This window comes from Zootoca vivipara, chromosome 11 (assembly GCF_965207765.1).
Source record: "Zootoca vivipara chromosome 11, rZooViv2.hap1.1, whole genome shotgun sequence".
Classification (NCBI taxonomy): Eukaryota; Metazoa; Chordata; class Lepidosauria; order Squamata; family Lacertidae; genus Zootoca; species Zootoca vivipara.
Genome location: NC_142594.1, coordinates 41,650,518 through 41,676,288, shown reverse-complemented (window position 1 = coordinate 41,676,288; position 25,771 = coordinate 41,650,518). Strand labels below are relative to the sequence as shown.

At 39.2% G+C, this 25,771-nt stretch overlaps 1 protein-coding gene across 1 annotated transcript in view; it reads left to right on the top strand.

The window, feature by feature from the left end:
- Positions 1 to 25,771, top strand: part of PARD3 (par-3 family cell polarity regulator) — a 561,410-nt gene that overhangs the window by 296,942 nt on the left and 238,697 nt on the right. Inside the window, exons 8-9 of the mRNA XM_035129013.3 lie at positions 8,919 to 9,044; positions 11,947 to 12,329. Coding sequence (XP_034984904.1) covers positions 8,919 to 9,044; positions 11,947 to 12,329 — 509 coding nt within the window. The remainder of the gene's footprint in view (positions 1 to 8,918; positions 9,045 to 11,946; positions 12,330 to 25,771) is intronic.

Genomic DNA, 25,771 nt, shown 5'->3' with positions numbered 1-25,771 from the left:
TGTAGCTTCCCCACATGCATGACTAGTGCAATCAGCTGCTTGACCGAGCCTTTTATTATATTGCTGAGATGCTTTTAAAAGTGTTAGATCTGAATGGAGAGTAGAGCCTATTTTACGGCAGAGGAGATTATCATAAACTAGGAGTGGGGGAAAGAAATTGGAGAAGCTCTGTATTCTTAGGAAAGTTGTCATGGATCATTAATTATCCTGACATGTTAGGAATTGCATTTTGACAGAGTGACATACCATAGGCTTATGGATGCCTCGTTAGGGGATTTTGGTTGGAGGCTAATCAAATGGCTCTTTAAGATTCTGGAATGGCACACAGAAGACATCTAATTGTGGAGTAACTCAGAAAATCATAAATTGAGAATAGTGGGGGCTGGGTATCTTCACTCATTCAAATAGATCTGTGGAGCATAATCAGACGACCTCTCTAACAGTGGAGTTGCAAGGCAGGCTAGGCTTGAAATTCAGTTTCAGCCCTTCAACAGATCTCACTGTGCAAATAATTTTATCCAGATAGGCTAACCCATCCCTACATAAAAGAAATTGTTACAGATTTTAGTCTTCCATATTGGTTCTATTTCTGTCATGTGGTTTTATTTTTTATATCCAATGTGTGCGCGAGAGCAACTTTCAAAAACTAAAGCTCATAAATCTTTTAGAAATTGCTCTTTCATTTTTATCTCAGTGTGGCTTTGGCATCTCTTGCTTTGCAAGGCTGCTTGTTTTTCTTTTATTTATGCAGCATCAGCTATGAAAGCACAGTGAGGAGTAACAGCCTCATAACTGTAAATGGCTTAGAGGTGTTCAGCTCTTAATGCAACTTGAGCCACTTAGGGCTTCCCGACATTTTAGTTAATGCATTGGTTCTGGGTCCTCCTTCCCTTTGTTTTTGCAGTTTTTTTTATTACTTACATTGCCGTACTTCTTGTAATATATTTGTTGATTGTGTTAATTTTTTATCTTGTATTCTTAGCTGAACATGGATTCTGGAGCATCTCTTTGGATTATTTAGTATTCAATCCAAGTGCAAATACAGTACAGTCTAAAACCATTTAAGATACCCATTTTACAACAGCAATAGCTTAAAAGTGAGGATTCATTGTCTACTAACCCAGATGCTTATGTTCTACCCTCCAGTGTTGAAAGCAGTATATATCTGAATAGCAGTTGCAAGCTATCTCTAGCAAATGTTGTCCCCATCTTCAAAAAGGTTTGGGGGGAGGGAGGAAGAGCCAGGTAACTACTGACTGGTCAGCTTGACCAGGAAAAATACTAGAATAGCTAATTAAACAGTTGGTTGGCAATTACTTAGAAAAGGATGCTGTGATTACTAAGACCCAGCATGGGATTCTCAAAAGCAAGTCAAATCTCATTTCTTTTCTTTTTTATATTTACATGCTTGGTGGATCAGGGCAATGATGTGGAAGTAGTGTATCTTGATTTCAGTAAGCCTTTGACAATGGCCTCATGATATTGAAGAGGATCAGAACCAGACAAGTACCATTTTAGGCCAGCAGCCATGACCCTAAGGATAGAGAATCGCCTATTGCTTGCTCACTTTTTGTAATCACTACCCCCCCTTTGGAATGTACTGTTGAGGAACAGCAAAGAGAACACCCCCTGTTACAATAGTGAAGATAAAGAAAAAGCAGAAAAAGCTGAATAGTCTACCTTGATTCTATGGCAACATATATCTTAACACTTTGTAACCAGTCAGCATGTAACACAATATACCCTCCTAGGCATTCCAACTCTAGGGTGCTGAAGGAACATCAACCCTCTTAATATTTGTTTTAAGAGAGCCAGGCCCGCTTATTCTTGAGGTGGCCCTGCCTATTGCAGGTCCAGTAGCTTGCTCCTCCAGAGTGCTTGGACTCTTCTCTTTGCACGTACAGTCACACATGCACAATGCATGTGATGTGATGTGTGCTGGGCCCCCCCAATCTTGGGGGCAGCCTAGCGCCTCTGTACCCTCCTGATGACTTGATGTAAGCAACATGTAGAAAATTACCTCCTCAACACAATACCTATGAGCCTCACAACCTTGGCTTCATGGTTCATGAGGAGAGATTGATTTGAATGACATACTAAGCCAAATCTTGTCTTAGCCTAACACAGCTGGGGAGGGGGGGGACCCATGGAGGAGTAGAGAAGCTGTGAGTTCACCTCTGGCCACAGTCATGTGAACTAGGCTAGTGATGGTAAAACACATACAGCAGCAAAATCCTCAGGGAAAAGACAGGACCACTTAAGGCAGGCATCCCCAAACCTCAGCCCTCCAGATGTTTTGGACTACAATTCCCCTTTCCCCCAACCACTGGTTCTGTTAGCTAGGGATCATGGGAGTTGTAGGCCAAAACATCTGGAGGGCCGCAATTTGGGGATGCCTGGCTTAAGGGACCATTTCTGCTTAAAGGTCCATTTCTGTTTAAAGGCCACAGTGCATAGGTCTTACCTAACTCTACAGGACTCTAATTTTATGAATGTGGAATTTATATATAAAACACCACTATCCCACCTACCGTAGTCAATGCAACTCACAATGTAAATTATTTTATAAAATGTATTAAAGTAATTCTAAAACTGCTTCCTGAAAATATAGATGCAGCCTAAAGTCCCTTATTATTGTCATTATTAATCAATTCAGTTGCTAAACTGTCCTTCATCAACTATAATCCCAGGGTGGTTTGAAGCATCAATACAGTAAAAAAAAAAGTAACCAATTAAGCACAAAAAGCCAAAGAGCCATAAAAAAATTATGGTTCTCTCTTTGGAAGAAAAGAAGAAGGGCTGTCTCTCTAAATTACACCCACTGGTAATTACAGTCAGAAGAACTTTGAGCCAGGTTCAGATTGCTGAATTTATCAACATGACCATATGCACAGGTGCAAGGCTACTTAGAAAGAGTTGGTGTGAATTGAGCCATGTTAAAAGTGAGCTGGGGTGATTATGTGGTCATGAATTTAGCAATGCCTACACAGGTTGACATTCTAACCAGAGCATAGCTCCCTTACAATAGCAGCCTGCCCATGTTTGAAGATCTGCTAGTGAAGTTAAGTAGCTTTAAGGAGTGAGTTGTCTCCATCTTGAAGCCCCAACCATGCAACACCCTCTCCAAGAAGTATTCTGACCTTGTTATGTTTTCAATTCCAAGTAAGAACTTTTATCTTTGCTGAGACATTTTAGTTGTTTAGTTATTGTATTTACTACCCCATAAAGTTGTTTTGATTCGTAATTTGGGTATATGACCATTTTTGGCTTTATCTTGTATAGTGCCCTAGTATCTAATTGATGAAGGGTGGTTCTAAAATCTTTTAAGTGAATACATAAAAAAAATACAATAGATGCATCTCATTTATTTAATCTTCTTTGATAATTGCAGTTTAAATAACTGCATTTAACTACCATGCATCTTTCAAAATAGCAACCTCCTAAATAAGAACTCCGACTGATTGTGTCAGCCTCTTTGTTTTCACTCCTTTCACCCCATAGGGTTTTGAAATTATAGTTAATGATTAGAAAATAAAACACAACTCAAGATGCTATGCAACACAGTTCTAAAAGGGAGAGAGATAGCATTTGTAATTCTGGATTATAAATAATAGAGGAACCAACCAATGCAAAAATAGTTCTCAAACGTGTGCTATAATTGTATATGATAATTGCAGCTGACATAACCTCTGCTGGATAGCTTTTTATTCATTTTTTTAAATACTCGTGACAGAAGAATGGGAGCAGGGATTTTAACATCTTCCTTAGTTTGGTGAACCTAGAAGTGAATTTTTTGGAGAGATAGGGATGTTCATGTGTTCTCTGTAAAAATAATTAACCAGATTTGTTTCATACTTTGAACAATATATTAAACTGCTGAAAATAGTTTCTTATGAGGAATAGGCCACCCACCATCTACATTTAGCACAAAATGAATGTGTTAACTTAGGAGATATTATTGAAATTTCCACAATATGGTTTGGATTTATGAAATACAGTTTATTGACTTTCTTTGGGATTCTCAGTATGTAATAGATGACATTTGAAACTTAATCCTCGATGTGAAAGATGACACTGTAGGGCAGGAGAATAACTGTGTTAAAATTATCTGGCATGCCAATCAGTTGCAAAGAGCTAAAAGGCTTAAAAGCCTATATTCAGTAGAGGCCCCTAAAATGTCTGAAGGAGTGGCAGAGGAATAGCATCAGCCCTTTTGGGCTCTGAGCAGGCTCAGCATCCTGTTTTCCACAGTGGCCAAGCAGATGCTTCTGGGATGTCTACAAGCAGGATATGAGTGTGATTGCTGCCTCTTGTTGTAACCTCCAGATAAGTGGTAATCAACAGTATTCACCTTCTGAATCTGGAAGTTCCATGTATCTCTTTTGAGTAGTAGATCAACCAAACCTCCACGATTTGTCCCACAAATTCCAAAACACATGACTTTGCATTTTGCAAGGGGAAGACCAGTAATGAACAAGCTGCCTGCTATTGCTCATCTTCTCATTGAGTATTCCCAAGATTTTCCAGGTCACAATTTGAAAGCCACTGGCTTAAATCAGGAAAGACACAAAAGCTTGCATATATTAGAGACAAGTGTTCTTAATCATGGTGGATTAAATACAGTGCAATGGTTTTTGATCCAGTGGGACTCATCTGCTATTGAAAAAGAAAGGGTGGTGATGATTGGCAATTTCCTCTTCCTACCACATTTGGTATATCCTTGACAGAGGCTTGGCTTGTTTCTTAAATTAGGTGGAGGTACTGAGAATTTACTTAATTAGGCAAATGATATTCTGCTTTAATGAATAAAACAAATGCTTTGCTTTTTTTTATCAGTTAAGGAGTTTCAGAAATTTAGTGGTTTCACAAGTATGTTCACATCCTGGGGCAACAGGTCATTTCCATCTTAATTTCTATAATAGACCCGTGGTTTGAAAAATTACATTTATGATAGGATGTTAATATTTCATCTCTTCTCCCAGACACCTCTGCATTTAATAATGAGTATGTTAATTTTATTTCTGTATAATGATAGCTGTTGCTTCCTGTTTTAAAGAAAGTTATATTTTGAATTTTCTAATTAATAATAATGCAAAACACACCTTACTACCTACACAACGTTTATCATCTCTACTAACTACATAAGCCCTTAAACAAGTTGAAATCTTATTAATCCTGTCATGTGATAACAATGTGTAATAAAAAAATCTGTTCATCAAAACTGCAATTACTTTCATTAAACAAAACCCACAAGTTAAATTAATGTAAGATAGCTCAGTTTAAATGCTGCATCTGTTATTCACAAATATTGTTTTGTACCTCCTTTCTATAGTTGCCTGGGCAAAAACACGCACAGCTGAAGAGATGTAATTATCACACGGCTGAAGGCCAACCACAAGTAGGCCCCACACATGGCAATTAGATGTTTTGTATATTCCATAAATACACAGCCGTGAGAGTGATTGAGTTCTATATGGGAAGTGAATGGGCATTTAATGGGGGGGCTCTAACTCCAATAAAGCAAGTAGGAAAGCCTAAGCAGATTTGAAGCTGTGTTCAGCTTTGTAAAGACAACATGCACACACACACACACACATGAGAGGGAGAGGGAGAGACCAGGAAGTATATAAATTCTGTGTAAAAGTTTGCCAGATAAAAGTCTTCAACCCACGTCTAGTAAAAACTGCTCTGCATTTCTGTATTTTGGGAAGTGAGGTTCCCCAAAACCTCACTTCCCAAAACCTCACTTCTGGAGAAGTCCTTAGTAAAAGGCATAATCTCTAAGAAGTACAATTAAAAAAATCAGTCACAAAGATAGCTTGGTGCAAGTCTATTTATTAGTAGGAGCAGATGAAATATATGAAATATAACTGTGACAGTTATATTGGGGTTTGAAAACTAACTTGACTAACCTTGTCAAACCTAAGTACAGTTACAGTCATACCTCGGTTTAAGTACACCTCGGTTTGAATATTTTCAGTTTAAGTACTCCGCGGACCTGTCTGGAATGGATTAATCCACTTTCCATTACTTTCAATAGGAAAGTTTGCTTCAGGTTAAGTACGCTTCAGGTTAAGTATGGACTTCCAGATCCAATTACACTCATACCTCGGGTTAAGTACGCTTAAGGCTGAGTACTCCGCAGATCCGACTGGAACAGATTAATCCACTTTCCATTACTTTCAATGGGAAAGTTCGCTTCAGGTTAAGTACGCTTCAGTTTAAGTACTCCACGGACCGTCTGGAACGGATTAATCCACTTTCCATTACTTTCAATGGGAAAGTTCACTTCAGGTTAAATACACTTCAGGTTAAGTACAGACTTCCGGAACCAATTGTGTTTGTAAACCGAGGTACCACTGTATTCATTTGTGCCAGGTTTCACAGAGCTAAAGCGCCCTCTTCTTAGTCCTACCCTACATCGGTACCTCTGGCCATAGTTTAAGCCTCCAAGAACCCAAATTTGCTTTGCATTCCTTGATAACTGCAGAGCCATCATTCTCAGAAACAACCCTTGAGCCAATACTGATGTTAGCTTTCTCTACTTCTGTCTATAGGGCACATGTAGGTAACTGGGGAAACAAGGTCAAAAATGCAAAAACTATAATTATGCAATGTTCAGAAGAAAATTTTGCTCGTGAAACTGGTAATGTGTTTAGTACCTTTGATGCATGGATGGGGAACCTGTGTCTTTTGTAGTCCAACAACTTCTGAAGGGACCCTGTTTCCTATCCTTGCTTTAATGCATCTTGCCATTATGAATAAATATGTCACACACACGGATATGTGTATGTATTCTGTGTTTCCAGTGTATACATAGTTGAAGGCAGCAAGGCTCTGTTAATGACCTTCCATACTTCTCTATAAACGTATGCCCCTGTTAAAAGTAAGAGCTGCCCAAGTGTTGAAATAGTAAAGCTATTGTCACCACATTTTCACAAGCTTTGTTAGCCTAATTCTGTAACTGAAATAAACTCAATAACATATGCTAACACTCCCTTTCTACATCTAAATTATAGTCACTGGTAAAACTGGAAATAAGCAGCTAATGTTTTATTGATGTCTAGATTGTTTTGAATTTATAGACATATTTCCTTTGAAGATAGGAATGACCCACAACTGCCACCCAGCTGTATGAAAATGATTGTGACATATCCTAATAAAAACTGACTGTGTTATTGCCAGCAATGTAATAAGAACATTACTTGGGTTGCCAAAGTGTGGCTTGGCCTTCTCTGGCCTCTATACTCATGTGCTGATATTGTCCCTTTGGATAAAATTGAGTTGTAATTGAAATAACTATGGTATGAAATGACACAATCCACTTACAATTTAACCAAATATACACAAATGTGGTCTATACCTTAAAAACAAAAAATCTGCAAAAAATACTCTTGTCAAAAGTTTTAAAGACACAGGTTCTTCAGATATCTGGGTGCCAAGCAATATAGGGCTGATGAAAGTTGCAGTTCAAGAACATCTGGAGGGCCAAGAGTTCCCTACTCTTGCTTTTGCAAAAGTGCACACCTTCCTCTAATACAGGTTTTCCCACACTTGGGTCTTCAACAATTTTTGGACTACAATTCCATCATCCCTACCTGGCAGGACCAGTGGTCAGGGATGATGGGAATTGTAGTCCAACAGCACATGGAGACCCAAGTTTGGGGAAAACTTGAATACCACCTTGAACCACAAGTAGCACCTCTGCCTTGTCAGGACAGTTGCTGTACTTATGACTGAAATAAATGAGATAAGAGGCGGAAAGTATAAGAGGCAGTGTATGTCATCACTTGGTTGATAAGTGCTACCTAAATAATAATAATAATAATAATAATAATAATAATAATAAATAATAAATTATAAAGTGTATCTAGTAGCAGCTGGTGTGATGGGCAGCAGAGCAGAGTAATGGTGATGAAGCCAGATCTGCACTGGTGGAGCCAATCTCTTTTGAAGTGTGCATGGGCAGACCTGACATTGGTGCTGCCCTGTCCGAGCAATATCCAGAAAAGCTGCAGTGATGACCATGTTGGAAGGGCAGCTACACCACACCAGCTGCTGCTTCTGAGTGCATTATACAGAGGCAGTTGTGTGGTTCTCATTGTTTTTGGTGGGTCTTGCATCAGTGAAACAAGCGAGTGGACTTCCTGTGTTCATAATGTGAGGTGGCTACTATTTAGTTCGTGTATTTTAATTCCGCTTAGAACACTGGTCTTCAAGTGGGGTGGAATCTACACACATATTTAAAAGTTCTGAAAATGCTTTTTTTTTTTTAAAAAAAAAAAGTGTTTTTAAAAAAGACATTTAATTTTCCATAAGGCTCACAATCGCCATCCAATGTCACATTGTATATTGCACTTAAAACACACTTAAAACGTTTTACAGTGGTACCTTGGTTTACGAACTTAATCTGTTCCGGAAGTCCATTATTAAACCAAAGTGTTCTTAAACCAAGGCGTGCTTTCCCATAGCAGTGAGAGACTCAATTTACAACACACTCAAGAGGAAGTGAAACATCATCTTATTCCAAGGCAAAGTTCACAAACCAAAACACCTTCTTCCGGGTTTGCAGCGTTCTTAATCCAAGTTGCTCATAAACTAAGCTGTTCTAAAACCAAGGTACCACTGTATTTGCAGCTGTATAGCTGAGTCCTAGGTCACAGACAGATCCAAGATGGGTGGCAACAGCAACACTACCACCAAAATATGTGGTAAAAGATTAAGAAATGAATCCCAAAATGCATGTTTGGTTTAAAGATGGGTCCTCGGTTTGTAAATGTTGAAGAACATTTACCTGGAGTGACTTGTTTCTGAGGGCAGAGGGGGCACTTTAGAATTAGGATGGGGTTTATTCTTCTGACCCAAATCACTGGAAACTTTGCAAGTGTACTAATAATTTGTCATAATTTATGTTCCAGAACTTTGGGATTGTTAGTAAAGCGACTGGAGAAAGGTGGGAAAGCAGAACAAGAAAACCTCTTTCATGAAAATGACTGTATTGTTAGAATTAATGATGGGGACCTTCGCAATAGAAGATTTGAGCAGTAAGTGCATCTTTACAGTTTATTGCTTTTCTTAACCTTTAACCATCACACATGGTAGTAATTTGGGGAGGAATAAAATGCTCAAGAACAAATTGCCTAAGTAAGTTCTTTCTTTAAAGAGGAGTGTGTTTGTAGATCATTACAGTGTTTCTTTAATTACTCAGTTTACAATTGCTACAGGATAATGACTGCCATTGCATAACTTTCTTTCCTCATTTTAAAATTGTTACAGGGCTGTTCTTCTTCCCTCTACCTCCTGTTAACTTGAATGATATCGTTTGTTTATAGGTGGAGAAGCGCTTAACATTAACACACCATCGAAAGCATTGTGTTCACTGTTTCTAAAACAGTAATGTAATTTTGCATGTGAAATGCACTTGTGTGTAGAAATTCTGAAGCTTCCCCAAAGAAGTCAGTAAGATTGTAACTTTCTGTGTAGCAAGGTCATTTTATTATGCCCCCCCCATAGGTTCTGGTTCTCATGAGTTCTAGTTCTCATGGAAATTTAATTTAAAAAATAAATTATGGGGCAGGAGGGAATTGTGCAGCTTATATCACTTGAACTTTTGATAATATTTGTGGTGCATAGATTTTTGTCAGAGAAAAAATGCTGGGATCTTACTTTTTTGTTTTGCAATAATGGATAATCAATCTAAATCAAAATAATTCTGACACTATTAGTGATAATTTCAATCCTTTAATATCCTGCAGTGCTTAAGTGCTTATAAAACTGCTGTGTGTTTAAGGGTTTACCCAAACACTGCTGTATTGAGGTCAACTACAGGTATGCATCAAATAAGAACATTCAAACAGGGCTGGCCCTGTGGCCAGGCTGGGTGGCGCAGGGCACCATGGCACCGGCCCGCCAGGAGGGCGCCGCGAGCTGCGCCCGCCCGCTAGCGGGCCAGCCGGTCCGGTGGTCCGCCGTGCAGCTGCGCCCACAGCAACCGCGCTGTGCCTGCCCGCCTGCCGCGCTGGGAAACGGGGCGGGGGGGGGGGTCCGTCGCTCCACGGCGCCAGGGGTGCTTAAGACGGCCCTGCATTCAAACATCACACTCAAATGAAAGATCTGCAGCAAACCTTGGGGGCATACACATCCTCCTCCTGTGTGAATGGGAGCAGGGGTTTGGAAACTTTCAGTTCTCCAACTTTGTTAATCACAAGCTAGTTTCAGAAACTCATGGTTTGAATTATTTGACTTCTTTTAAACTAGCAGGTATTTAATGTTGACCACAGTCCTGGGTCTGGGCGATATAACAAAGCAAACCAAAGCTTCTTAACTCCTCTGTGGCTGCATGGAAAGGGAAGGGTTGTCTTCAGGTTTGCTCCAGCTCTTTCACATTGTGTTAAAACCTTTGTTTAGCATGACATTCAAATGTGGTATATCACTTGGGGAAAAAGAACTGTGAGTGTGTAAGGACAAATTGTAGTAATACTCTTCCACGAACTTTTGTGCAAGGTAGTAGAATGCTTCTCAAAAACAGCTCCACAATGTATTGGTGGGTTGTGTTTGTTTTGTTTTTTGTTTAACTTCCTGTTACTTTTTACCTATGTCATTTTAAACTGTATTAAGGCTGTATTCTTAGTTTTAGTTTTTGATTTATGTGGAAATTGTTTTCCATTTGGTTGTGTATTTTTTGATGTGGTTTATGTATTGTTTGTGATTTTTGTAATTGTGCTAATGCTGTATTGTTTTAATATTCAATTGGGAGCTGCCCAGAGTGGCTGGGGAGACTCAGCCAGATGGGCGGGGTACAAATAAAATTATTATTATTATTATTATTATTATTATGAGCAACATTGTAGATAAGGAAGACATTGGATCTGATACTGTAAACTCTTAATGGGCTATTAAGGGCTCATGTGGTTATTTCCCCCCACGTAGCACATTTCTTCTAAATTAGAACAAACTATGGTTTGATCCTTTTTTTAAATGAACAACAGTAAAAATAACCCCGGAACTCGGTTCCCCGGGTGATTCTGGGTCATATCTCTGCAGTAGCTTACCTCAAAGTTTTTAAGTGGCTATATGCTCATCACATTTATAAATTAAAAATTTACTGTTGTACAATGTTTAAAATGTTTGTTTTCCTTCTGGGATTGTACCCCCAGGTGTGTTTTATAAGCTGGTCTCCGACCGTAATAAATGATCTATCTATCTAACAGTAAAAATAATATTTTATTGATTTTGACATTCCTAGAATCTATGCCTAATTCAACAATTGAAAGCTGAAGCTTTCATTCTCTTCCCTTTGCTCATGAGAAAGGAGGGAGGACTACATGAGACCAAGTCATGTTATGGCTGATATAATGCTGATATATGGCTGATATATAACACTGCATCATAATTTAGTGTGACTTCTTAACTGTGCCATTGAATGCAACTAGCTCAAATACAAAAAGTTTAGCATGAAAATCTTTCCATCTGTGGGACGCATGTTATAATTTAACAGAAAGTGCTAACTAGACAGTTTAATATTATTTTGAAGTAGGTTACCATGAACTTTTATGGAAGTTAACATATCATATTCTTAGATCACCTACATTTTGAATTAAGGAGATTTTAAAGGGGGGCTGCTTACAAATCTCAAAGTCATCATTTATAATATTTAAGAAAAGGACATGAAACCTTGTGCTAATTTTAAGAAACCACATTTATTAATCAAATAAGTTTTTTTTTAAAAAAACAACACTTGTGCTGCCCTAAAAGAAATATACTTTTAGAAGAAAAGGCATTTGTAGCAGATAACTCCAAGAAAATCAGCCTTTTTAGTTTACAGTTTAGTTTCAACAATATGTCTTGTCATTTCATGATGCCTAATTAACATCAGTAATTATGTTTGTAATGTCTTCTAGTCTGCCAGTCTTAATTTGCTAATTTCTCATTCATTCTCAAACCTAGAGCACAGCATATGTTCCGTCAAGCCATGCGAACACCCATTATTTGGTTCCATGTGGTTCCGGCAGCAAAGAAAGAGCAATATGAACAGTTATCACAAAGTGAGAAGAACGCTCACTACTCCAGTCGGTTTAGCCCCGATTCCCAATATATGAACAATAAGAGTGTTAATCACACTGGACTTCACACATTACAAAGAATACCCCGAGTGAGCCATCAAGCAGATCAGACGGACTCTTACACACAACTACCTCATAGTGTGAATTCATCAGGAAAACCACCCCTGGGCCTGGCATCATCACCACAAAATGTCCTCGCCTCCACTTCAAGCACTGGCTATAATACCAAAAAGATAGGGAAGCGGCTCAATATACAGCTGAGGAAAGGTAAGCAAATTTGTTTCCTGCCTGCTGGGCATATAAAGGTGCATATGAAATGAATGCACATTTATTTGTTCCAGCACCTGTGGTCCTCTGGATGCTGTTGGCTTGCAGCTCCCATCAGCTCTAGACATCTTGGGCAAATGGTCATGGATGATGAAGGTTATGACAACTGCCAGGTCCACTGCTTCCCCAGCCCTTCTTTATCATCTCTTTACCGTATCTTGTATTAATACAATATATGTATTAAAGAAGATCATATTTTTAATACATATCTTGAAAAACTCAATGCCCCTTGTCTATGCTGCTTCATGGCAGTGTAGAACATAAACTGGGTTTGGGTAAATTCTTTATGAGGACATAAGGAAAGTAGGACCTTGAAACAACTTAAATGGTTTTGACTCCATTATCAAGCTTATTGACTATAAAAAGTACTTTACACCTCTAGCAAAGCTGAGAATATTGGTCAAAATGCAAAGTACTATTCAGCTAGTAATGTGAGGCCCTGGGGCGCTTTTAGAATATTGGCATTTTCTTCAACATGCTTTACCCTCATGCCACCTGGTTAAATTCATTCGAACCCAAAGGAAATTTCAAAGAGATAGGAGTCAAAGAGAAAAGGTCAGAAATTTCACTGTGCTCATACAAAACCTAGCTAATGTGTTTCCAGTGGTATGCACCAATCTTTTCCAAGAGTCTAGGTCAAATATTTCTCAACTGAGTTCTTATTAAGTCCCAGATAGGTGGATTGTGACACAAGGATGTAAATGTGTAGTGTTTTAAATCAGACCTTTAATGTGTGAGCATATCTGAATTGCAAGGTGTGAATATATGAATACAAGGTGTAATGTGTATTTGTCATAATATCTTATCTGAAAATAAGTTATTAAGTATGTAGCTGTAAGGTCTTTTTTCATTGCAATGAAGAAATATCAGCTAGCTTCTCAATGCCACTTCTGTGTTGCTGTTGGCAAGCATTTTTTATTTATTTACATTTGCATGTAATAGTTAAATTTAGTGCCAGTCATTTTGTATTTTTATTATGAGATTTTTTTTCACATGGAACACATCAAAGGGGACTCTTACTGTGGCTTAATAATGATCAGTGATGTTATTTTCCTTCTATGATTATGTTCTATTTTCTGTGAACTTCATGTGAACTACCAGATTGCTTGTTTCTGGTTACTGGGTTTTAAGCTCTACAAACTTGGATGACATAAGGTTGAGTTGACAGTTTGCTTCTGTTGTTGATGCGCCTTCAAAAATACTTAAGGCCATCAGCTTAAGATGACATGCTTGGAGGGGGGCGGGAGAAACCCTGTGACTAGCTGAGTGAGGAATTGCTGTGCTTATAAATATAAACCCAGTCAGTATTATGATTTACCAATTTTTCACATTTAATGGAACAGATAAAGAAGAAGCCTACAAATACACCACTGGGACATTACACAGGAATCTGATTTTTCTTAGTCAGCAATGGAAATAGTGATCATACGGTTTATATAATTGCAGTACTTTGCAGCACTAAGTAGTGGACAAAAATAGTGTTTTTTAGCAGTAATAAAAATAAAAATAGTGTTTTTTAGCACTTTGCTTTGGCACAAAGTGGAACGTAATTACCACATTGTGGTTATGTGAAACTGTCTTTAAGGAAAACTACGGTTTATTTTGCAGCTGCTAGTCTGCTGTAACTGGGGCCCGCCCTAAGAAGCATATTCCAGATTTTAACCAGAATTGCTCTCCATGGTCAATTTACAAACACTATTTGATCACCTCATGCTTTTCTTGAAATGACTTTGTGGTTCAAGAGCTAGTTACCTGGATATCTTTTTCCCATGTATTTTGCCTATGCAGTATGATCGTTATTGGAGCACCCTATCTTTTGAGGTCAGAGGAGTGGCAATCATGGAAATGACCTTTTTGAATTAGTGTCCCAATTCCTGATTATGTTGTATTTTTATTCTTATGCTGCTTTTAAAAATGGTTCTGGTTGCCATATTTTTATTGTTATAATCTTTGAGGTTTATTTTGTTAAAGCATGGTTTAAAATTGTGTCTGACACATAGCAAGTATTTTTTTAACTATATATTTGGGGTATAAATTTTATATTTGATTTTCCCATTACTTTATTTCAGTCGGAAAATTTGCTTCAAAAATATCAAGTCTTTTCAATTATTGGAGTTAAGATTGTGAATGTCTAATTAGAGTAGTGAATACTGGCTACAATCCAATCTGGAATTATGCACATGACATGTAATCTCATTATAGTGAATGCATTTTAAGTGTGCCTAATGCTCTGCCAAAATATGGCGTTTGCGTCTTGATTGCAGAGATTAGATTTACATCAGTTGAATTCAATTTAGTATGTTTGCATTTTTTTCAGTTTCTAACTTGATTTAGCAGTTGCTTATAATGCAACCACCAAACAAAATGTCCATTGAGATGAAGTACCCAGGCCCTAAGCCCATTTGGGTTTTGAAGGTCAAAACAAGCATGATGAATTGAACCAGGAAACTTCACTGGAAACAGATATTGCAAGATGGGTGTTAGATGGTGAGCTATCTATGAGGTCTGCTCACTATGTTTTATGTCGATTGGTGTTCCCGAACTGTTTTGAAGGCCAATCCCACAACCATCTTCCTCCATCTTACAACAGTCTAACCATTAACTTCTTGACAGCAATATAAGCATGATGTTACAACCTTGGTAATAATTGTTTCAAGTCCATTTCTGCTTCTTCCAATAAAAAAAAGCTGAGGTTGGTTGTTCTAACTAAGTGTCCACCATGCCAACATCATTACCCTCTTGCTTTATGCAGAGCACCCAAGAAGGCCAGATGGTCTGCGAGCATCAGACAATTTTAAGTTTGTGTGGTTCGACTATTACAGGTTAAGTGGGCCCACTAAACCATCTTGTCCTGGAGGTCCCTCCAAATATTTTAGCTGATGCTAATGCTGATGGGACTCTTCAGATCCCAGTTTTAATGTTCTGTATGATACCACATAATATCTGGAAAGTGTCTTCTGCAGTGACATTTGGTACAACGTGAGCAGACAGGATCCCCCTTCACATCAGATGCTTTTTATTGTTAATGTTCACCATGGAAAGATACATGTCTTGTGCCTGTTCTCATTTGATTATGCTGAGTGCATGCATGTGGCGCAACAAATGAAGCAGAGCGCTTAAGTATACCCCCAAGTAGTTTATTATAAATATGAGCAGAATGGAGATGTTGATTGTCTTTGATTATTTTTAATGAAGGATATTATAATATGACAGGCTTTACAGAAACCTAACAAACGTGCTTTCTTTTCAGCTAACAGGCAGCAGTTATTTCACCAATTACCGTCATTAGATTAAAATTTCCTTGCGGGCACATTAATGCACATACACATACATATGTCATCATCATGAAGTTCTCTTCTTATTTAGCCAGTCTATTTGGAACAATGATTTAGAGTGTGCAAATTCTTCCTCTCTGATATATAAGGAAGAGACTTGGGAAGAGAGAAGTCTTATTAAAGCTGTTCTTTTTGCAGGCTGTGTGAACTATGTCTTCTCACATGACAAAGTGGGATAGTCCTACGGTAATTGTGCTTGCTTCCATTATGATTTCTTAATATTTATTGCCATTTTGGCATTTTCAAATAACCTGATCTTTCATAGGAATTAGCTGTTTAATAAAGTCAGAAGAGAAGGTCAGTAATATGCTTCTGTCAGAGCAGAATGTTTGTTGGCTTTTTCTAAATGAAAATTGATATCTATTTATCTTTTGTTAAAGGTCGGGGCTTGAACGTCTAGCATACAGATTTGGGGTTATTGCTGACGTTCTAATGTTACTGGGCTTTTGCAGTTTTGCCAGTTTTGCCGTTTATATGTAGTAGTTCCTTTAACCCAAGACTGAATTCCTGCAGCCAATTTTGTTTTTTGTTTTTTAAATCATTTTTATTAATTTCCAATTAAAACAGCCAATCAACATATAATCATAATCATATTCCAATTAAAAACAACAAACTAAAACAAAAAAGACCAAATTATATTCCCAGTTATTAATTATTATTATTTTTCAGACTCCCCATAGTCTGGACTCTTGAAGAATCTTCCACATATCGTTCCTGCCTCCTTCTCCTGCAGCCAATTTTGTGCACAAAAGATCCCCTTAATGTGTCACGTAGATTAATCTACATTGCAGCATGAAGTTTGATGGCATTTTTTTTGCATCTGATTAAGTCACACTGAAAATAAACTCGTTAGAATCAGTGGATTTAGTTAGTCATTACTACCTAAAGTCCATTAAGTTCAGTGGATCCACTATGAACATTCAACACCAGAATTAATGTTTTACAATGAACACACAAGTGGTTCCTGCTTCACTCCTCTCTTAGTGGAGGTGGGTGGGAGCAACAAACCACAATCCTGTCTTCAGGCGGTTTCCAAACTATGGGTCATGATTCATTCTTCTCCTAACAAACCATGATCTGAAGCCAAGATCTGTTCCTGGAACAAACCATGATCCCTGGCTTAAAACAAACCACAATCTCTGGTTCAGACAAATGCTAAAATAGAGAGAATGCTTTGTTGCTCCTGTTTGTGCTAGTGGAGAAGCAGAGTGGATGTGATCTCCATGTTCATAGAAAACCATTTACTTATGACATGTGAACTGAGCCACTGTTCCCAGTATCCTAGTGATGGTCAAGGGAAAGAGTGAATGCCAGGGGCTCTTGTATAGCCTTCCCTTTTCTCTTCCCAAGCACATTCCTCCCTTGCTTCTATGTGTCCTTTAGTCATGATGAAGTGTTAGGTTGACACCACCAGCAACCAGATTTTCCTCTTTACCCAAAGCAGGGCTAGATCAAGGCATCTTGCAGCCTGAGTTTATGTTTGTAGTGCTCAAGAAGCAATATGGAAATTAGAAACAGTAGCTTATAAAAAAAAAACCCAAAACTATCCATATTTAGTTTTGCTTGTATGTAATCAAACGTTTAAAAATAAAAGGGGAAAAAACATACAGAAACTTTGGAACAGTGAACAAAATAACTCATAAGTGGAATGATTCATAATTGTGTTCTTCTAATTAAATTATATACACAATCCCTTTATTCTTTATATTGACTACAGACTTGGGAGTCCAACACTATATGGAGGGCACCACATTGGCTGCAACTGCATTAAACCATAGTTAAAATATACAGTGGTACTTTGGGTTACAGATGCTTCAGGTTACAGACTTCGCTAACTCAGAAATAGTACCTCAGGTTAAGAACTTTGCTTCCGGATGAGAACAGAAATTGTGCTCTGGCGGCACGGCGGCAGTGGGAGGCCCCATTAGCTAAAATGGTACCTCAGGTTAAGAACAGTTTCAGGTTAAGAGCGGACCTCCAGAATGAATTAAGTTCTTAACCCGAGGTACCACTGTACTATTATTTTACTATGAATGAGGAATGTTCCAAATGTGCACTGTTGAAATGGCAAGAAGTTCATTCTTCCTCTATTCCTCACATACCGTGTGGAAACCAGACATAATCTAGCACATCATGTCATCTGAATCTGAGCAAATGGTTTATTTCTCTCCAAACAAACTACAATAGCTAAGTCAAGAACATACACTGGCTTCTGCTCATGGTTTGCTTCGAGAGAAGCCCAGATTTGGATGATATGATAGGCCAGACCATGGCTGGATTCCTGGCATTATGGGGACAGCAGGGGAGAAGTGATGTTTTTGTGATTTCAGCAGTGTGTACTACAAGACGAATGCCTCGTGCAACGAAAAACTTGCAAGACGAAAGTGTTTTCCAATGTTTTCGGCGCTTCGCAAGATGACATTTTCTATGGCTGCGCTTCACAAGTCAAATTTTTTCGGCGGTTTTTTGTTTGTTTGTTTTTGCCGCAGCAAACCGCGCTTCGCAAGATGAAATTACCGCAAGACGAAGTGACTCGTGGAATGAATTACTTTCGTCTTGCGAGGCACCACTGTAGTTTATTTTGACTGTGGTTTAATTTGACATGTGAACTAGGCTATAGAGTAAAGGAAATGTAATATTTTAAAATTCAAAACATGATTCCTGATTTAGACAATCATGGATTATTTTTTTCTCTGGAGCAGCTAATCCACTAATTTACGGTTACATGCTGCTGAAGAATACTGAAGGGTTGAAATGTTCCTGGCAGTTGGAATTGTTATTTGCAATGTTGATTGGTGATTAGATTTATTTTTCTCTGCCTTGCAATAATAACATTATTTTGCCAACAGTGTGCTCTGACTCTCTTGTATTTTAAGCATTTTACTATTTGTTTGTTTGTTTGTTTATGTACGAACAATAGCAAATTGTAACATTTCCTGTTTTAGATATTTTTTATTTTTTATTAATATACCTTTGTTGCTTTACTTATTTAGTACTCAAGGCCAACCAAGTTATTTTGGCACCAGAGGCAGAAAAAAAATCTCCTTACACTTCCTGGCAGTATAAATACAATAATAGCAAAATGAATCATTTATCATTTGCTTTTCCCCTTTCATAGCACCCAGAATCAGCTGCCCTGGGTAGCTCTGTCTAATGGTAGGGCTGGGCCTGAAAGGCTTGAAGTGGGTTTTGCACTCCTTAACTATTAACAGCAATGATAGTATCAACAGTGACGTTCAGTTGTTAAAGGAAAGCTTGGAAAAGAGCCGTCAATTCACAAGACAAATGTGTTAAAACCATATTATGCTCTCCGTCTGGTCTGGAGGCTGGAAACGTGGTTTTGTTCCAGCTGTACCCAACAGCCAGTTGAATCCGTTTCCATCCATTCTCAGCCTGATATGCAACATAACTTCAGAAACTAACCTCTCCTGTCATGATGTCATGGGGGCTACTCATCCTTTACCCTATTACATATGACCTCTGCAATGCTGAAATTTTGCGAGTGGTGGTGCAAGGTTGGAGCAACAATGCTACAGAGTTGAAACATGGGCTGGCTAATTTTTCTTCTGAGTAAACTGGTAAAAGAACAGAAGGCCACCTGTGACTAAGTAGTTTCCGGGCCTAGAGGACACGTCCTTTGCTGTGGATTATGCAAAATGGCCCAAATTCTCTCAATTTTTCAGCAAACAGGCATTCTGAATACTTTGTGTAATTACATTGATTGCGCATGCAGCTGCAGTAATTTCTTTCTCCAATGACCAGTTCAGGTTTCTAACTGGTCATTTCAGCACACAATTACTGTGATTGTGTATGCAGAATTCTAGAGGTGTGGATCTCCAATATAATAGGATCTTAAAATCAAATCTTAATCCTTTCAAAAAGGGTATAATTTAAAAATAATCTTGATCTATGTGATAGTACAGTGCTTAGTTTCTCTCCCTTCCAAATAGTTGTGTGTTTTTTTTTAGGGGGCAGTATAATGGAAACCTAATGAAGCACACCAGACAAATAATAGTTGTGTTTGACGAACAATTCACTAAATCAGAGCAAAATGGCACCTCATTGGGGAGAAAAAGGCATACAAATGGGTCCATAATCATCAACCTATCCTCATTGTCATTGCTCTATTTTTATGTGGCATTCTTACATCTGTCACGCCTTTGCCAAATGTGGCACACTTTTCATACACTGTGCTAAAAGCTTTCTGGTTGCCGGGTGAAAATCTAAAGATGATGATCTTTACTTTTTCTATACATTCCACTAAAAGCTGAGAATGGAGAACTTGCATAATGGACAACAAACACACACTACTCATTTGTACTGCCTGCATACTACTGTTAGAATTCTTAGAATCCCAGTTGATAAGAAAAATATTAGTATATCCTGGGTGGTGGTGGGGAATTGACCTCAGTTCCAATGGCGTTTTACTCTTCTGACCCAAGCAGTGCCAAAGAGAAATGTTGTAGTTATGTGCCATTGATCTGACCTAGATTTAAAGTCTATCTAATACGTGGCTCCCAATATTCAGTCTTGCTCCCATCATTTTGTGTTATGGGTTCATGTTATGGGTTCCAGAAACAGAGCACAAAAGTAAGACTCTTCAGATAAGGTATTCCTTGGTATTCAGAGGCAAAGTAAATAGACTGCCATCTGGAACCAGTTGGGGCAAGGGATGATAACGTGCAGGGGTGGGCAACTTTCAGGAGACTGCAATCTACTCACACAGTTAGGGGGAGCCTAACTTTCAGGGGCAAGGGGATTACTTGTTCACCTAAATATTGCTGCAAAAACTCTGTTCTTTGTTCCACGGAACAGGATAAAATCCAGGGAGGGGAGAGGGGGAGGGGATATCCCTGATCTACTGTTAACTCCAGGTAGTACCGTAGGATCATCAGGGACAGAGGGAAGGATTAGCCACTTTAACTTTACTCAGGTTCTTTCTATACAGCGCCGTCTTAAGCGCCCCTGTCGCCATGGTGCGCCGGATCTCTCCGGCGCCCTTCCGCCCCGTTTCCCAACGCGGCGGGCGGGTGGGTGCGGCGCTGCTGCGCGGTGGGCGGGCAGACACAGCACGATCTCTCCGGCGCCCTCCCGCCCCGTTTCCCAGTGCGGTGGGCAGGTGGGCGCCGCGCGCAGCTGCGCAGCGGACCGGCCGGCCGGCCAGCGGGCGGGCGCAGCTCGCGGTGCCCTCCTGGCGGGCCGGTGCCATGGTGCCCTGCGCCACCGGGGGTCTACGATGAGCCGGCCCTGTTTCTATAGGTGCCAAGCATGGATTCCCCAGTGCTGTTTGAAGAATGTTTGAAGACTACACAGTGTTGTTTTTTAAAAGAGTGCTTTCATACAGTTAGTATTTTGATTTGAGGAAGTAGAACTGGGTTGTCAAAAATGTTCTCACCAGCCTTATTCAGTTTCACTTGTATCTAGAAAGCCTTTAGAATGAAAAAAATAATTATAATCCGTAAAGTTTCACTCTGCCCAAAATAAGACATTTGCTCAATGATGACCCCCACCTCTCTCTGTCTCTCTTTTGTGTGGGGTGGGTGGGTACCGTAAATAAAGATAGCTTTAATCAACAGAAACCAAAGTGGGAACCTGCTGAAAAGTTTCATTAGGAAAATCCAGGCTGTCTTCTACCCATAACAAATTGTTATGTTCTTAACAAATAGTAAATACCAGGAAAACGGAAGGAGGGGGGGGGGTTGTGAATGGTCAGGGAATTGCAGAGTGTTAAGCAATCAATGCACTAGTCTCACCATGTTAGCAGCCAGTACTCTGCTTTTGGAAGCCCTAGCACACAAAGCAGGAACAAAAATTAATTAGACACAAGACTGCGAATAACACTAATTGCAACAACGTGTCACTTTTTATTGGTTGCAAGCACTTAAGTCAAAAGAAGATGGGGACTTGGAGGGACTCCAGCTTGCCCCACATGAAAACACTCTGTGATAATAATCAGTTAATGGATGGAGACTATGCAAAGTTCCTTTCTGGTATTAGCACAGTGGTTTTTCAAGTGAAGAGGAGGGGGATCTTTGAGTGAGCACCCATTTTTCAAAGCTGAGTGGCATCTGAACAGCATTAGCAGTTGCACACACTGTCTGGCCTATATATATATATATATATATATAGTTCATGCCAGCTCAATTTATTTAGTTAATTTATGTCTCAGCTTTCCCCCGTGACTGAACTCATGACAGCATATATAGGGTTTCCTGGTGGCCTCCCATCCAGGAGTTTGAGAGTTTGAGCAGGGTGGTTGTATCCTGTGTCCTCAGACCATGCCCTGGAACTATGACATTTATGATTTTTTTAAAACAAGTTCAAATAATTAGCAAAATGTATAAATGGTGTGCCTATCTTGGTAAACATAACAATTCACCCAGCAGCCACATCAGTATTATCAGAAGATAAATAATATCCAGTTCTGATTTAAAACATCATCTGGTATAGTTCTCCTAAGACTTTACCATCTTGTGGGTTGGCGGGGAGGGTGCAGATCTGAATATTTCCCTGCGCTAAAAACACAAGAAACAAACCCCAAAGCATCTCCCCTTCCCCCACACATAGAAAATTAGCTGGCTGGTGAGAAGGTTTCTGCCTTATAACTGATGTGCTGGTTTTGTAGGCTACAATTCTTTCCCCATACTAACACAGGATTGCACAGAAATCTAGTTGCTCACTCTCTTTTCCAGGAGGTACATACATATGGCTTCATAGGCATTATTCTGAAAGCAGTACCATGGACACAGGTATTTGGAAATAGCCCCTTATGTTCGGTATGCTCATATTTATTCAATTTGTCCATCATCTCTGGTGTAACTTGATGCGCACATCCTCCCTACCCCCCTCCTCCAACACTGCAGGCAATACAATATTGGTGTAGAATAACAGTTTCCCTCTTTCCTTATTTTATCCTCACAATAACAACCCTGAGATGTATGTTGGGCTGGGAGAGCATGATGACTGATCCAAGGTTACCCAGTGAACTTCATGCCTGGGCAGGGATTTTAACCTGTGCCTCCCCAGGTCCAGTTCTACACTCTAACTCAGAGCTTTCTAAGCTTTTCATGTTGGTGGCACACTTTTTAGACATGCATCATTTCCACGACACAGTAGTTCAGTTTTACTAGCAAACTGGAGGTTAAACAAACACCTTTCCAGCCCCGGGAGGAGCGTGGGGAGTGTTTGCACAACAAATCCACACAATGCAGCCAATACACTAATGTGTCACGACACACAGTTTAGAAAGCTCTGCTCTAACCACTACACAATACTGGCTCTTTTCTGGGGAACTCTTCATCCAGGCAACTCAGAGTGGCATATCTTTTCAGTTTGTCTGGTTATTATACATAACAGGATCCACAGAAGCCTTACTTTGAATAGGTCATTTGAAACCTATTTCCTAGTATAGTGATTATGACATTTGCATACTATCTCTTTATATGAATGTTAGTAATCCCATAGGTCAGCAATGGGGAAGATACAGCCCTCCAAATGTTGTAGAGCTAAACTCCCATCATCACTGACCATTGGACTCGATGGGAGTTGTAATCCAAAACATCTGGAAGGCCACATGTTTTCCATCCTTGCACAGGAGATGTACTAGGAAGCTTCTAGGTAAACTACTAGGATATTATTCTGAAATTATTGTAAGGTCCCTTGACTTAAACTTACTTCCTCATCTCAGCAGCTCCCAAGGTATTTCATAAAAAGTATGAAAACCTCTCCTGCCTCTGGAATAGCACAAAATCTATCAACACTATGAATTTCAAACATGCAAAAAAATTATTCTGCTCCAGAGGCAGAAGAGGTTTTAATACTATTTATAAAATACCTTGGGAACTGCTGAGATGAGAAAGTAATTTTAAGTAAAAATGGAACAGCAATATAATCAGATCAGTAATATCATTGTAGTTTCTCTTATGGGTTGTTTACATCCAGATAGTTTTCTGCATCTTGCTCAGAAGGGTTGGGCTTAGGGTTGTGTGTGTGTGAGAGAGAGAGAGAGTGTGTGTGTGTGTGTGTGTGTGTGTGTGTGTGTGTTTCATCATAAGCTCGAGTCTCATGCAAAAAAAAAAAATCTATATACACCACGGAGGGATAGGGCCCTTTTGGCCATTTAGGTATTGGTGGCCTGTAGCACCTTTAACTCCTGCCCATTGGCCATGCTGGCTAGGATTGTAGTCCAGCACAATCCAGACAGTTGCAGGTTCCCCATCCCTGATAAACATGCACTATCTCAGTCTCAGGCAGGTGAGGTATTAATTCCCTTCGCTCACACTCAAAAAGCAACTTCCTTTTTTTTTTTTTACTTCTGGATATGCTTGTATTTAGTGGTAGAGCACATGCTTTGCCTGGAGAAAAGTACAGGTTTAAACTCCAGCATCTTCAGGTTGGGCTTCGAAACAGGCTTGTTTGAGACCCTGGAGAATGGCTGCTAATTCAGTGCCTAGACAATACTGAGCTAAGTGGATTGACAATATAAGGCAGCTTTCTAGCTGCTTTAATGGTGTATTTTCGGGGAAAAGTTGCTGTAAAGCAAGCCTTTTCCAGTCCTGACAGATAGTATCATGATGTATTTAAGTGTTTATCTTATATTTAAGAACATGTTCTTATGCTGTGATTTAAAAATAAAATTTAATGCCTGTTGATAAGGGTTGACATAAATATAGGTATGTCTGGATGGGTATATCCAGATCATTTCTTAGGGTGGTATCAGTTTTTATGTATTAATTCTGTGGCTATCAGATCAATAGGATGGCTTTTGTAAATTGCTGCATGTTTTACTGGTCACAAGAACGTCTGGAATTTGCCTTTAGTTTTTCTTAGAGTTTCCTGTCTTTCAGTTGCAGAGATAATTTCCCAATAACGCAATAGACCTTATTTTCTGATACCATTGATTCATTAGAATGTCCCCTAAGTTTTTTATTTGTTTGATTATTGTTAGTCTAGCTGCTATGAATAAAAATTGTTTTAACTTGTTGATTTTTTTATCTGGTTTTGTCTGAATTATCCTTAAAGACATGACTTAACCAGTAAGCTTTTTAGTTGTAAAATGTAGTAGCAGAGATTTTACTATTTGTTCTGTTTCATTGTAGCCACTTCTTAAAGATGGGGACATTTAAGATTGGCAGAATAAAGCTTTACAAAATCATTTATGTGTGTTTGAAGTTAAAGCTTGGAGGCCTATATCCCGCTTGATTGTAAAAAAAAACAACAAAGTGATTTACAAGAAGATAAAACCAGGACAGTGGGTGGCGCTGTGGTCAAAACCATAGAGCCTAGGGCTTGCCGATCAGAAGGTTGGCGGTTCGAATTCCCGCAACAGGATGAGCTCCCGTTGCTCGGTCCCTGCTCCTGCCAACTTAGCAGTTCGAAAACACGTCAAAGTGTAAGTAGATAAATAGGTACTGCTCCGGTGGGAAGGTAAGCGGCGCTTTCATGCGCTGCTCTGGTTCGCCAGAAGCGGCTTAGTCATGCTGGCCACACGACCTGGAAAAACTGTGTGGGGCCAAACACTGGCTCCCTCAGCCAGTAAAGCAAGATGAGCGACGCAAACCCAGAGTCATCCGCGACTGGACTTAACGGTCAGGGGTCCCTTTACCTAAAACCATAAAATTACAAAAATACAATACAGTCATACCTTGGTTGCTGAATGCTTCAGCACTTGTACGTTTCAGTGAGTGTTCCGTTTTTTAAACGATTTTCAGAAGCTGAATGTCTGGCGTGGCTTCCACGGCTTCTGATTGGCTGCAGATGCCCCTGCAGCCAATCGGAAGCCACAGCTTGGTTTCTGAACCATTCTGGGTGTCGAACAGACTCCCGGAATGCATTCTGTTCATGAACCAAGGTACTGTACAACTGTATATTAACACTTACAAGAAGTTAAAATACTAAAACAGATTAAAATTTACACCATATTTGTGCAAGTCTCTCTGTGTTATGTGCATTGCATGCAAATAACTGTGAATTTAATTGTACTCATGGTATAATAGAGTGATGTTTGATGTGAATAGATATATAGATATAGATATATAAGCACACACA